The following is a 14,957-nucleotide window of genomic DNA, read 5'->3' as shown; positions in this document are numbered from 1 at the left end:
GGACATAATATAAATCATCTGGTCCTCAGCAGGTCTTAGAATTGGGTAAATACAGCCTCAGATAAACACATGACATATTACACCTTGTCATTCTTTATTTTACACACCTAAAGCCAAAATGGAGAAGCCATGCGTGAAAAACAAAGTACACTTTGATTCAATAACTTGTAGAACCACCTTTCACAGCAATAACTTGAAGTAATTGTTTTCGGCATGGCTTTATTAGTCTCTCACATCATTGTGGAGGAATTTTGGCCCACTCTTTTTTACAACGTTGTTTCAGTTCATTGAGGCGTGTGGGCATTTGTTTATGCACAGCTCTCTTTCCGCCACAGCATTTCTATCGGGTTGAGGTCTTGACTTTTACTGGGCAACAACCTGATTCTTTTCTTTTTTCAGCTGTTGCCTGACCCAATTTTGGCCAAGCTTTAGCTGGCCAACTCAATTTTCAGGTAGAATGCAGCATTGTTACAAAGAGCTGTAACAGTACCAGCAAACTAGCCCACAACTGTATAACTAAAAAATATTCCTTCAGAAAAATATTCCTCCTAAGCAACTGTTAAATAAAATAAATGAAAGCTGAAACTAATTAAAAAAAAAACATATTACTCTAGAAATCCTTAAAAATCTTCCCTCCTCCTGCAATGCTCAAGTGATCAATATCCCTAGGCCCATTCGACCAGCATGTAACTGCTACCAACTTTGGTAAAAGCTTACAAGTATTTTTAACATCCTTTTTTTAACATCACTCAGTGTATGGTTTTTTTTTTTTGTAAAGAAATATTATTTTCAGAGTCTGCCTTAACTTGTTAAAAACTAGATGAATAAAAATCAGTCAGAAATGGTGCCTGGATCCCATAACTCTGCTCTTCATAATGCCATCGTTATTTCATATATCTTCAGTTGTGATATGCTCCCACATTTTTTACTTTTATTTCCTTGTGAATATAGTTAGAAAATTTCACAACACCAACTTGTTTTTCTTGATTATTTATAATTGATTATATTTTCTGACTTGGTCTCTAACCTTATGCAAGTGGATACAAATATGGGAGATGCCGTTGCTTGCTTTTCTTTTTTTTTTTAAAGGTGCATGTTTAGGGGCTGTCGTCCTGATCTTTTATTCACTACTTGGTTAGTCATTTAGCTGGAGAAAGCATGTGCATAAGATGTAGGCACATTATCATCCTGGGTCAATGATGGCCTAATGAGTGATGCAAGAATAAGGATGACCTCTCCAAAGTATGCAGATAGATTAGAAAAAGCTGTACGTTATCCTTCATTTTCTTTTAGTTCATCTTGTTTTTTTGCCCATGGAGGGCAAAACCGGTTCACTTTGAAACCCCCCTGTTCCCCAGTACTACATACCCAAAATCCCTCTACTTCCGGTTGGACTGTGTATGCTACACATCACTCAAGTCATAATTTATACAGGGCTTTGGACTCTTCCCATGTGACAGCGCTGGTGCTTTGTGATTGGTCCTGAACTGCCACATGGAGTAAGTTGCATGCTTCTCCATAATTGGTCCTGAACCTTCACATGGAGTGAGTCATGTGCTCCTCCATATCCAGAGATACTGGGTATTGTCTTTGTTTCCAGCAGTTGAACGGTGTGGTGTGCAAGTGAAATAAAGGTCTGTGGTATGTTTGTCTTGCAATCACTAAGGAATATAATAGCAGTGAAAGTGTCTTAAGGTCATGACTGGGTGACTGCAGATTTTTGTCATTTGATCTGCTGCCATCTAATGTCTTGCAGTATAGGAAACCCGTCATAGGAAAAATGTATAGACAGCCATTGCAGTGCCAATTTTCCAAAAAACTAGTTGCATGCCTATCATGCATTTGATTGGCTTTAATGCTTGTGAGTCACTGACCTGGAATGAGTGAGATGAGGAGTTCTGTTTTTTGTTTTTTTTTAAATATGACTTTAATTTGCTGCATACTCGTTTGGGTCTGCTGCTTGGTATTGAAGCCAGACGGCATTTCTAGATGCAGGCCAGCAAGGCAGTCTCCATATTTATATCATGACGGGTGTACTTTAAAACTGAACTCAAAGTACCAAGGGATATACATTTCTGTGCATATAGTCTTAGCCTGGTTGGTGACTTTTCTTTTTTGCAGTTAAGCTCCCTATGATTGGACAATGCAAAAGCAGGAGCTTACTGAAAAGCACATCTTTCTACTCACTTTGCTGCCTCTTCATGTCAGCATGTTGTGCTACATGTGGATGCAGCACAACTGACATGCTCCTAATTCTGCCCCTTTTAAAATCTAAGTGCCAATGTACAGGCAATTACATGATGAAAAACACATTTAATGATTTTAAATAATACATGACTGTATTAAACGGTGTTGTTTATATATGCCAGGTCATTGGGTTATTATTATTTTTTTGCATAGCATGCATCTCACTTCAAAAAACATGTGACAATGACATTGGTATGACAGAAGTCAAATTTTTGCCTGTAATATTAGCAAAAGATAATATCAGATGTGAGTCACATCATGTGTGTAACTCTTCCAGGTAAAATGTGAAGTAAAGACAAGCTTACCAAAAGCCAGGACAGCCAACGGCAACTGCAAAAAAATCCCTATTGAGGAAAAACCAAAGTCCCCTGTGGAAGATGGATGTAAGAATGAAGAATGCAAAGCTGATGAGCAAGCATTTCTTGTAGCACTATACAAGTACATGAAAGAGAGGAAAACTCCCATTGAAAGGATACCATATTTAGGCTTTAAGCAAAGTAAGTACAGCTTTAAAATACGTCTATTACATTCAAAAGTAAACTAAACCTATAACTTAAATATGTTCATTTGGAATATGAATACTGAACAATATCACCAAATTGTCATTCTGCATAAAACTCAACCTTGGTTGTATGTGGAATTGGGGATGGGAATGTCTGGCATGTATTGAAGGTTTTTAGAAAAATGTTGCCTGAAGTTGTAATTTAATAAACTCATTGAGAGCCTCACTATTTGGGTCTTGGATGATTAACCTGTGACACTTGGCTGTGCATGGCTTTTCTATATAGTTCAAAATCTAACTTTGATAGGTGTATTTGACCTGCAGTTAACCTCCTTCTGACCTGCTCCAAGCTGCTTTTGCATTACCGTAGAGTTGTATGGGGGAGAGAAGTAGTTCTGATTTGTCCAAAAGTACATCAATGCTGACCCGAATTTAGCTTTGTCATGCCCCATGCATCTTCACATATGCGAATGATCATCTTGTCATATACATAAATAGTGATGATTTGCAAAAACAATTGGCAAGCAGTCAAATAACACCTTCCATCAGATAAGATCGGTCATAAAAATAAAAACTTACCGACTGGCGGATATGGGTTACTCTCTTTGCATTGTTATTTGCAGTGTTAAATGGGGAACTTCACTGTTCATGAGGCTGAGTAGTGTGAATCTCCATATTACTAGTGAAGGAAACTCTTGTAATGACATGCTGAATAGCATGTCTGTCCAGGGAATGGAAAGAATGATTCATACATGAAGGTACATAACAAAGCAGCACTTTGTTCAGCAACACAAGTGCCTTCTCCCTTTCCCTGAATGTGCAATATACACTGAGGATATTTTCCCTCCGATGAAACCATGTGTTATTTTTATGAGGAATGTCACCCTTGCATGTTTTACATAACAATTTACATACCTAATTGGCACTGACTGCTGCCGAGCTCTGGCAGCTATGATAAACTTGAATAACTGCAGATGATTACAATGTTTGTCTCCAAACGGGCTGCTTGAAATCGAAGAGCAATGAATGTGCTCCGAACAGCTTTGTTACATTATGCATTGATTTAGATTAAATCAAGACCTCGGCAAATCTGTTAATGGCTCTGGGAAAAAAAAAACACTGGAAGATTCTGCCAGGCTTTCAAAATTGTTTTTCTAATTTTAATTTTCCAGAACTTCTCATAAACAAAAGACTATTAAACAAACAGGTCTTAAATCCTCTGCTGTAGAGCTGCTTTTAATTTGATGGGTTTTATTGCAAGCCAAGCAAACAAACTAAACCATATGTATGTAGGAAGTGGATTAGGATCTGTGTCTTGTAACTGGATTATAGGGGGCTGGTTCTACAAGGGTACCAATAGCTGTACATAATTGTATACCTCTTTAGACTTGCATGAGGGTGCATGTGGCTTGTTATGGCGGCTTTCTCTTGGATGCTAAAGCAGCTTTCCCAACTTGTTTCCTGCAGTTTCTAGAGTATTGGATGTTAATCATGCTGTCTATGGCTTACTCGGTACTGCTGCAGGCAATTTTAAAAGACCTCCTATTTGAACAGATAATGGTAGGCTGGCTTGAAAGCTTTATCTTATTCTACACTTTGCTTAATGCTAAACTCCACCTTAATACACACACACTGCTCCTATCAGCATGTTCCTTGTCGGCACATTTACAAGCAGCACACCTGATTGACACCTGGGGGGTGATTTACTAACCTAAACACACGCACGCACCAGGTGCGTGTGATTTTCACACAGCAAAACGTATTTACCAACCAAAAAGTCTCTAAAAGCATATTTCCACTAATGCCATATATGGAAAAAGCATGCACATGATGCATATATAATGCTGCTTCACAGTTTAGACAAAAATGGTTAGCTCATGCATTTACATTCCTGCATTCATCAACGCAAGCAACACAACATAGAGCTAATTTACACAACATCACCTTGCAATTCATGCAAGGCTTGGCACAACACACCTGCTGGGTGTGTACACACTACAAAGGTGTTTAGATTCCACCCATAGATCATGCTGGGAGGGAACACACTACAGAGGTGTATACATGTTCGTGGTGTGTTTATAAGGTTAGTAAATCAACCCCCTAGAGTTTCTTCTTCCTCTCCTAATGTGAGTACTGCGGTATAGTGATTGATTGAAAGAGGCTGATATAAATTAAAATTAATGCTAAACTAGTTGCATTAAATACATGTAATGTTTTACTAACTAAAACAAAGGTGTATTTATTTGTATCTTTTATATCTGTCTGGAGTTTTAAAAGCTCTAACCCAGGCTACCAAGCTGTCCATTAATATATTGGGTTTTATTGCTAAAAAAAAAGCAGGTCAGGGGAAACAGGTCACAGTTATTTCTCTCCTACCACCTTGTGTCTATGTCACTGCTCTGTTGTAGCTGGTTACAACTTTCAGCACATTGCATTCTAAAGCCTTGCTTGGACATATGGTTGGATTACATCACCATCATAGAATAAGCCCCTAGTGTATTACTCATATACTGTACCGTAACAGATGTAGAGATTCTAGTGGGCATGTTTCAGTTGATTTAAAGGCACTCAGGCTAATTCAATGTTAAATGTGTGCCAGAATTCTGGAATGAATGCAGCCTAAGAAATGTCTCCACCAAATTCAAAAACATGCTGCGCCATTTTCCGGAGCTCTACCGACTCCTGCACCAAATTCCAGTAGTTCTTATTTGCTCCATATTTTATTCTGGCGCTGTGCTTGCGACATATTCAATAAATATTCAGAGGTATCCCAATGCACTCCAAACCAACGTATCGTCATGTGAAGCTAAAGTGGGTGCTGAAATGGCCATGGATGGCGCCGTAAGACTAAAGGAGATAAAGAGGTCACCAGCACACCAAGGTCCACTTCATTGATCCGTCTTTTATTGATGTTTAGATAAACATGGTGTCGCAAGCAAATGCAACATTTCGGAACCACATGCAGTCCCTTCATCAGGCAAAACAATGCGACACCTTATCTAAACGCCAATAAAAGGTGGATCGATGAAGTGGACCTTGGTGTGCTGGTGACCTTATCAAATTCAGTAAATGAACTCTGACAGTTCGGTAATGAGAAAAGTGATGCAAAGGAAGCTAGTTTGTCACACGTTCATACTCTATACAGTATGTCTGTCACAGTATGCGTCACATACTTCAGGTGGCAATTGAAATCTGTCTCAGGCACATAGGTGACACCTTGGGCACAGATAAGACATTTCTATGTACTTTAGTCTTCATCCAACGGAAATTTGTCTTAGACACATTTGTGACGCATTGGACATCTGTCCCAAAGTTTGTCTGCCAAGCCAGCACCAGTTTCATAGGTGTGCACCTAATTCATGAATGCGTTGCAGCCTTGTACATGAATTTGGTGCAAATAATGACTCTCTTCCTGTAACCCTGGGACACTTTTATTATATGTCTCAACAAAACTCTCTTTGAATTCCCCCGACTGTGTGTAGTACATATGATCCCTCTACTTTAGTAACTGAACACTTTCATAATCATTATGTGCAACTCTGAGAGAGGAAAGTCTCACCTTGTATTTTTCACATCTCAGTCACCTAACTCCCACAGTGTATGTTGCTTGTTATCCCATGCTCCTGTGTGATGTAAAAACTGAGATATAGGGGTTGATTTACTAACCTTATAAACACGCCACGAACAAGTATACACCTCTGTAGTGTGTTCCCTCCCAGCATGATCTATTGGTGGAATCTAGACACCTTTGTAGTGTGTACACACCCAGCAGGTGTGTTGAGCAAAGCCCTGCATGAATTGCAAGGTGATGTTGTGTAAATTAGCTCTACATTGTGTTGCTTGCGTTGATGAATGCAGGAATGTAAATGCATGAGCTAACCATTTTTGTCTAAACTGTGAAGCAGCATTATATATGCATCATGTGCATGATTTTTCCATATATGGCATTAGTGGAAATATGCTTTTAGAAACTTTTTGGTTGATAAATACATTTTGCTGTGTAAAAATCACACGCACCTAGTGCGTGCGTGTGTTTAGGTTAGTAAATCACCCCCATAGACTTTTACAGTTCACTCCTTCATTCAAAAAAAACGTAATCAAAGTACACAGGTTGTGCGCAGTACTCCCTGTCCTTCTTCCCCATTGCTGTCCCTCCCTCACTTTTTTCCAGCAATTCCTGGCTGTCTAGGTGGGGATTGCTGGGTAAATACATCAGCTATTACAGCTGCTGTTGTCAAAAAATGGTCCTCGTGACAGTGTTTATAAACACTGTTCAGACATGAGATAGAGATAAAAAGCAACATTGTTACTTTTGTATATATTCTGTTTCATTCATCTGCAGATCAAATGGGTGAGCGCCAATGTAAATATGGTGTTTGTTAAAGTAACCTGACAAGTCATGTGCAAAGAAAAACTTGTTCCAATGTATTCTTTTAAGTTGATGTACTTAAGGACCTTTAAATCTTCAGTGACTGGCACATCTGCCTTTGCATGCTGTATTTTAGTAATGTAGTAGAATTCAATTGGACCTATGCTAAAAGTTAACTATTCGTGTGTAGACTGGCTTTGCCAAACTCTCCATCTGGAAAAGCTAGTTGTCTAGGTGCTGATCATCTTGTTTCAATACTTTGGGTCCTTGATCCAGAACAAGCATGCAGATAAGGACATTGATTTTTCAGTGAATTTCATGATCTCGCTAGGTGTTGCAGATCAGTAAATGAGAAAGTTTTGAAACAAGTTAGGTCAGCATAACAAACAAGTAACTAGCATTTTAGAAGTAGGCTAGCAGTCCTTATATTTCTCTCAGGAAAGTATTCCTTTAACCTTCTTTAGCCGTCTTGTTGGAATAGATAAATAAAAAGTAGCAAAAGGCTAAAATAACTTTTTTGTTAAGAAAACGGAGCTCCAGGTTACAGGACCAGGAGTCTAGGATCTCTGATGCGACTGATCTTGTATCCTCCCCTTCAGCTTTGATCACATGGCCAAATGCCTAGAATTCTGATCACATGACCAGCCTAGATGGAAGATCGGAGTAGTGTTCTCCAAAGACAGGCAGGTATTTCAGCTCTTCTGTATCCACCTCTGTAAGACAGAGTTAGTTAAGTAGAAATTTACAAATAGGCCAGTTTGCACTGCAGTGCAGTGTGCATCCCTTATGGTCTTTAAACAGAGTCCCGGCGGCAAAAGTCGCCGGGAGTCTGTTTAAACAGCCCCGATGCTGGCGACGTACACTGTACGTCGTCAGTCACGAAGGGGTTAATATTGTTTTTATTTCAGTTTAAATATAATTGGATATTGGCTGGTTTTCCAGTTTATACATGACACCAAATAGTGAACCTTTATTGTGTTTTTACTTGACCAAGGGTAATATTTCATGGTGAACTTTGGCAGCAGATCATATTTTAGACAATAAAAACATGACACGGTGCTTTTGTCTCTACAAAGAGGCAATAAATGAGCAGATATGAAAATACTCTACTAATCACACTGTCAAAGGGGTTATGTTTTGTCTAAGACTCACATGTGCATGATATAATGCCTGAGAGTATTTTGGAGCAGTTTAAGGGATACAAAATTCTCTTTTTGTATGCATTTATTTTAAGGAATGTCAAATCACTATTCACTCAGGTCTTTATTAAAGTCATAAAACCAGCAGCAGTCTAGTCAATGTTAGTCCTAAATTACAATGTAAATGTTTCTTGACATGTTTAAAGGGTTTCTAAACCCTCCAGCTTTTTTTGCATATATCTACTGCTAGCAAGTTAAAAAAAAAAAACACTTTGAAAGCAGTTTAAACTAACTGCTGTCTTCGCCACGCGCTCCCGTCCGAAGATCCGAAACAGCTCGGGTGGCCGCAAAGCATCTTGGGGTGGCGCATGCGCAGTTCGGATTTTCAGCCGGGAGACAAGGAGAGACGCAAGGTAAGTCTATGGACGCGTGCACCTGCATGCAGACACCGTGGGACAGGAAGTGCCAGCAAGCACACAGGAGTCATCGCTGTATCGGAGAGAAGTCTGTAAAGGACAGGAAAGAAGAGCAAAATCGGATTAAGAGACATCATTTAAGGCTAAGTGTTTTACTTAACATTGTGGGGAGGGGAAAAAAATTGGCTTTAATGTCAGTTTATTTATATTATTATTTATATGAATGAATCAGATGCAAACCTATTGTATGCGATTAGTCATTTTACGGATGCTTGCTAAAGGCTGCTTACAGTGTTGTTCAGTGAAGTTACAAAACAGAAAGTTGTGTGCTTGAAGACTACTTCAATAAAAATGTATCTCAAAACTCCTTTAGTTCCATATGCTTTCTGGAGTGTTTATATCTGTGAATTCAGTGGCGGTTGGAGCCACCAAAGGACCTTTTGTGACATCAATTATTGTGCTTCCAAGAGCAGCTAAAGCTTAAATCACTGTATACGGATTCACAGCTAGGTAGAAGTGAGCCCTGTAGGCCCCATTCACATTTGCAAATGGAGCAAATCAAATGTGTCTCACAAATTCCTTTTGTCAAACAGTTTGCATCCATGTGTGGTCATCTGCATCTTGCGAATGGTGACAGCCATCATTGTATTGTGCAGTGCCTCCCGTCCACATAAGTCCCACGGAGGAATATATGAGACTCATGCGATTTGGCCACATTTGCAAGTGTGAATGGTGCCTTATAGAATTCCATCTTAGTATCAATCTGGCAGCTAATATCAATCGGGTCATTAAGCACTAAAGGGCCCATGTACAGTGGCACAGTCTGTACACATGGTATGTCCTCCCCGGAATAAATACACATGCTCTAAATTTTTGTTTTTCATGAATGAATATAACTCTTGATCAGGGTTGAAATCAATATTTCTGTGTACACATATATGCTGTCAAAATACCCCAGAAATGTACATCACTAGAAATGGCCACATGTCTGCTTACATTGAGAATGTAAGCGCGTATTATTTAATTTTTTTTTTTTTATATAGTAATCCATTTTAATCAGTTTATATTTAATAACAGTGTAATTGGGTAATGGTTTTAAACTTAAAGTTAAACTTTTATCATGCTTATTAGAATGCATACTATAGACTTCATAGGAATAATAAGCTAGTGTACCCTGTAGTATCTACATCTTTTTCTATTTTTTGCGCTTATCTAAATCTCATGTACACACAGTATTGTGTGTGCTCTTTATGTAAAAACTATATAACTATGTATATGTGTAGATATTATATTTAATAGATGTAACCTGCCTAACTATAGTTTTTCCACACCATTGTATACCATGCTTGTATATTGTGAATAAAAAAATAATAATTTGTCATTTTGTTTGAAGTGCGCTGGTTAATGCTTATCTAAATACTTATTGTCCTTCTAACAGTTAACCTTTGGACTATGTTTCAAGCTGCTCAAAAACTGGGAGGATATGAAACGGTAAGTGTTTAGTCTAGTTTTGTACTTCCATTTCTGCACAATAAAAAAGTATAAATATTAATGACTGTGTACTCAGTAGTAGTAGTCTGATACCTTGTTGCACAGCTGGCAGTTTTGGGATCAGATGTGATGATTTGCCTTCCCTAAGTAAAAAATATTATTTCCTATTACTAGCTGGGAGAGTGATGCAGCTTGTATTTCAGCACTTGACACAATAAATTGTATTTATTCATATTATATACATATGCCACTGTCTGGATCACTAGGTTCTGGCACTTTCTGGTGGCACATTAGTAAAAATAAACAGATTGCACCACTATTGTAAGGGCCACACAGGAGGGCATTTAAAACCTGTGAAACGGCAATCTGCTGGTCAGCTGTGTCAACTATGCATACCTCTCACCTTTCAGATTCCCAAAATACATTTAAGTCCTGTCCCTGATCTGACCAATTTTTCAGAGGGAACATCAGTGCCAGATTTGCTCTCAGGCTCAGAAGGCCTGTGTCTATAGGCTGTCGGGGCAATAAGGTAACTTTCCGATGTATAGTTATAATGACATCTTGCCACAATATTTAAATACAGTTATGGACCAGTCAAACAAGAAATGTTCTGTGAATAAAAGGGGATCCTGGCTAAGTGTGGGGGGTGGCAGCACTAAGAGCCAAAAAGGTGTCCTGCATGCACATAAGCTAGAGAAGAATCAGATCACCAGACTGGCTTTGCTGTGCAAATCTCAGGACTGGGTGAACAAGACAAATACACATTATTTGGCAGCTAAAACAGCTCCCATATAGGTATGCATAGATACAGGTTTTTCAGTATCGTGTACTGGTATTTTTTTTCGGTAGTTGCTGATACTGAATACTGATACCGGCATCCGTGGGCCCAGATTATCAGAAAGCCAGGCGGCGGGTCATGACCTGCCACTTGGCTTCCTGATTACCTGGGAAGTGTTCTACTGTAAGAATTGGGTCACGACGTGCTGCCTAGCAACAAGTGAAGCTGGCTTCCTTGCCAATTCAGGAAGCCAGGCGGCACGTCATGACCCGCCGCTTAGCTTCCTGATTGCCTGGGAAGCCGGTGTTCTATCGAAAGAACACCAGCTTCATGTTCCGAGGCAGTCTGGCTTCCTGACCAAACAGGAAGCCGAGCGGCGAGTCACACAGCCAATCAGGAAGTTCGGAGGTGGGTCATAACCTGCCGTCCGATTTCCTGATTGGCAGGGAAAGCCAGCTCCCTTGTGGCACTGCCAGTCAGAGGGAGGTCTCACTCCGACCGGAAGTTCCGGTATCGGAGCATTTGGGTAAAAGTACTCACCCAAATACTCGGTATCGGTGCATCCCTACTCCCATATATGTATTTAGATGCTGTATTTACCTGTTAGCCTGGAGTTCAGCTTTATATCTGGTGGATCTCTAGGGTGTTGGTGAGATCTACTGTATGTGATTGAGCAGCACACCGAACATAGTTATTGTAAGGTGTTCCTATTCTCATCATTGAATTTTTAATTGTTTTTATATCATGGAGAATGCAAAAGGAGGAGCTGGAACATGCAGAGATTGTCTGAACACCTAAAAATTAGGTATACCAGAACAAAGTCAGGAATGACAGCACAGAGACTTCAGTGTTGTATTACCTTAAACGTATAAAAAGCCAGAGAATGAGTCAGTCCCCCAAACTACATCTATAACTAAAATATCTTTAATGGGCTGACCCTTCAACACACACAGGCAGTGGGAGCAAAACATTTTTGCTGAGCATAGTTTGAAATTCTAACGCTTGGCAAAGATCAGCCCTAAGAATACACATCTTGGGGATTGTTTGAGGAGCACGAATTGCGCAATGTCGTTTTTCCCAGTTTAACCAATTTTGAACATAAGCTTATATAAACAATATTTCAGAATAGCAAAGCACATTGGGGGTTTATTGAAACCGTTTCGAAGCATAGCCTGATTAATTCCAGCTTTAGAAGAATTGTAAACTTGTCATAAAAAGTACAAGTGGAAAACACATGTAACTCTTCCCCGTCAAGGAAATTAGTTGGGTCTGTAATTTTTTCCCATGTTAAGAAAAAGCTTATTATTGTATAAGCAGCCAAGATTGTAAAAAAAATAAAAATGAAAACTTCACTTGGCAAAATACCTGACATCTGCTCATGTCTAATAATGTAGAATGTGTTTAAAAGCTTTAAAACATAATCAGGCCGGGCCATTAAGAAAGTGAGTTTTGCTTCTCTCCGCTGTAATTGTGGTGTAAAATAGCTTAATGGGTGAAAAGCCACTGGCAGATAAACAGGAAGTTATCAGTTATTCAGAAAATTCTCTCTCTCGTTTTTATTAACTAATGCTATCTGACATGAGTGCTCTATATTTAGCTCACAAATACATTTAGATGGTCACGGACTGCACACTATGTTCTTTGAACCAAGAAAACATTAGATAAAGCAGAAAAGATTGAGATAGTTTTTGTTTTGTTTTTTTTGGTTTTCTTTTCCTGCAACTTGCAGCATTGAAATAAAGCACATTCTCAAGATATGACATCTGCACTAGAGAAATAAGAGATGTCAGCAGTAATTGTTTCCATATTCGGCTTTGATTAAATGAAATGTATTTCTGTTTAATTGCTGGATACTGTAATCTTGGATATCTTTTTTTCCCTTCTCTGTAATTTTACATACATGTAAACTTGAAAAACATGATTATTTTTTGGATGTAGGCAAATGTAAGCCTTGAGAATAACTTTCATTATGATGAATTAAGTTAAAAACAAGTAAAATAATGACAGCGGGTATTTATAACGCTAGTTTAATACAGGATTCTACTTGCTGGGTTTTTACATTTGCTTTTCTGTTTCTCTTTTACATGTATAATATCTGCCATGAGGTTCTGTAAATTGAGTCAATTTTTTTGATGTCGGCTGACTTCCCCTCACTACTCGTCAGTCCGGGAGGAAGTGAAATCAAGTTAGATAGTGCCCTTTTCACCTCACACCACCTCCTCCGATCTGTGTATTATGAGAGCACTGGAGAGGTACAGTTTTTAGCGGAAGCAGTGCTTGCCGGTCTATCAAGGGCGTGTTTTTGGTAGGGATGTTCAGATACCAAGTACTGTACTCGGTATAAGTACAGATACTTTTCCAGCTCTAAGACTAGACTATTGAAAAATTCAAAAGTTAGGAGGCAGCTGTGATATTTAACCACTTGAAGTCCAGGATGTTAAACCCCCTTCCTGGCCAGGCCACTTTTCAGATTTCAGCGCTGCGGTACTTTGACTGACATTTATTCCGTCATACAACGCTGTACGGAAATAAATGTCATACCATTTTTTGGGGACAGATAGAGCTTTCTTTTGGTGGTATTTAGTCACCACTGGGGTTTTTATTTTTGTACTGTATAATGAAAAAGTACGGTAATTTTGAGAAAAAAACTTGTCTCTACGTTATGTTATAAAACATTTATTCTTACCCATATTTTTGTAAAATATAAAAGACGGGGTAACGTCGGGTAAATAGACACCAAACATGTCAAGCTTTAAAATTGCGTGCGCCTGCAAAATCGCAATAAAAATGTCATATCCAAAATGGGCCATAGGCGACGCATTAAAAGCTTTTACCGCTCATCAGTTTAGTGTAATCCGTAAATAATGGCCCTAGAATTATTCCCCTCACTCTGACGTTCACAGTGATTTGCAAAATGTGCGCGTAATGGGCGCAATTGTCGTTTTCCTACGTAGATGCACACGACGCATGTTTGTGTATGTGGGGCTGGGGACTTTGTTTTCTTGTGTTTTTTTTTTTCTTTTTATGTGTGACTTTAATTTATTTTATTTTTTTAATTTATTTTTTTACTTTATTGGCGCTTGAGAATGTATTAAGCAAATATGTCTGCCCCTTGTACATTTTTAATTAGTAAACTCCCCGTTATCTGGCATCCACGAGGATTGGTAGATTCCGGATAAATGTAGTTTCTGGTTGCTTGAGATTTACTATTAGAAATAGGTCTAACTAATGCCATACCCCATACTATACCATACCATAACATAAACTCTGTATTGACTTCATATTAATATTTAAATGCAGTAATCAGAAGCAAATTATAACAAATAGGCACACAATCGTTTCCAGGATAATACATGACGCAGATGAGCAGAACACTGGTTACACAGGGGACTTTTTTCTGCTTAGATGAGAGTTCTGGTTAGTTGAATACTGGATAACAGAGAGTATACTGTATATATAGAAATAAGGTTCTTGAAAAAAGATACAAACACAGTAATAAGATTATTAACATTAAGCCAATCTTGTACATGCATCTCTAAGATATTACTGAAAAGACACAACATTCACTTCTGTTTTTAGCCTGTATGTGATAAAGATTGTATGTGTCTATAGTGGGTATGAGGAATCTTTCCAGGTCAGACAATTTCCTAATGTATGGAATTTATTGCAGCTGAATGTATTTATCCTGTTGCAGTGCTGCAGTAAATGTAAATCAGTATCTTTGTCCTGAAAGCATATGAAAGATGTATTCAAGTTTAATGATTCTCCTCTGTGACTTGCAGAAAACTAGGACACTGAAATAACTCAGCAGCCAATACAGTGTGTGCGGAATCCAGCATATACAGATTATACAGAGATATTTATCATGTCAGCGTGTTATAACTTTAATATGTCAGCATTTATATAGAATTTTAATAGAAGAAACAATGAGCAGTGGCAACCAGCAGCAACCAGCAGAATGATATCAATGTGTGCTTTAGCCAAACAGCTGAATGCACAGTTGAAATTACACCCC

At 38.6% G+C, this 14,957-nt stretch overlaps 1 protein-coding gene across 5 annotated transcripts in view; it reads left to right on the top strand.

The window, feature by feature from the left end:
* ARID5B (AT-rich interaction domain 5B) overlaps positions 1-14,957 on the top strand; it is a 265,343-nt gene that overhangs the window by 204,296 nt on the left and 46,090 nt on the right. For all 5 annotated transcript variants that reach the window (XM_018576671.1, XM_018576670.1, XM_018576672.1 and 2 more), the window contains 2 exons: positions 2,525-2,744; positions 10,112-10,164. In XM_018576671.1, coding sequence (XP_018432173.1) covers positions 2,525-2,744; positions 10,112-10,164 — 273 coding nt within the window. The remainder of the gene's footprint in view (positions 1-2,524; positions 2,745-10,111; positions 10,165-14,957) is intronic.

Source organism: Nanorana parkeri, unplaced genomic scaffold (assembly GCF_000935625.1).
Source record: "Nanorana parkeri isolate BGI_ZX_2015 unplaced genomic scaffold, ASM93562v1 scaffold73, whole genome shotgun sequence".
Lineage (NCBI taxonomy): Eukaryota > Metazoa > Chordata > Amphibia > Anura > Dicroglossidae > Nanorana > Nanorana parkeri.
The sequence above is the reverse complement of the archived record's forward strand: the minus strand, read 5'-3'. Positions and strand labels throughout refer to the sequence as shown.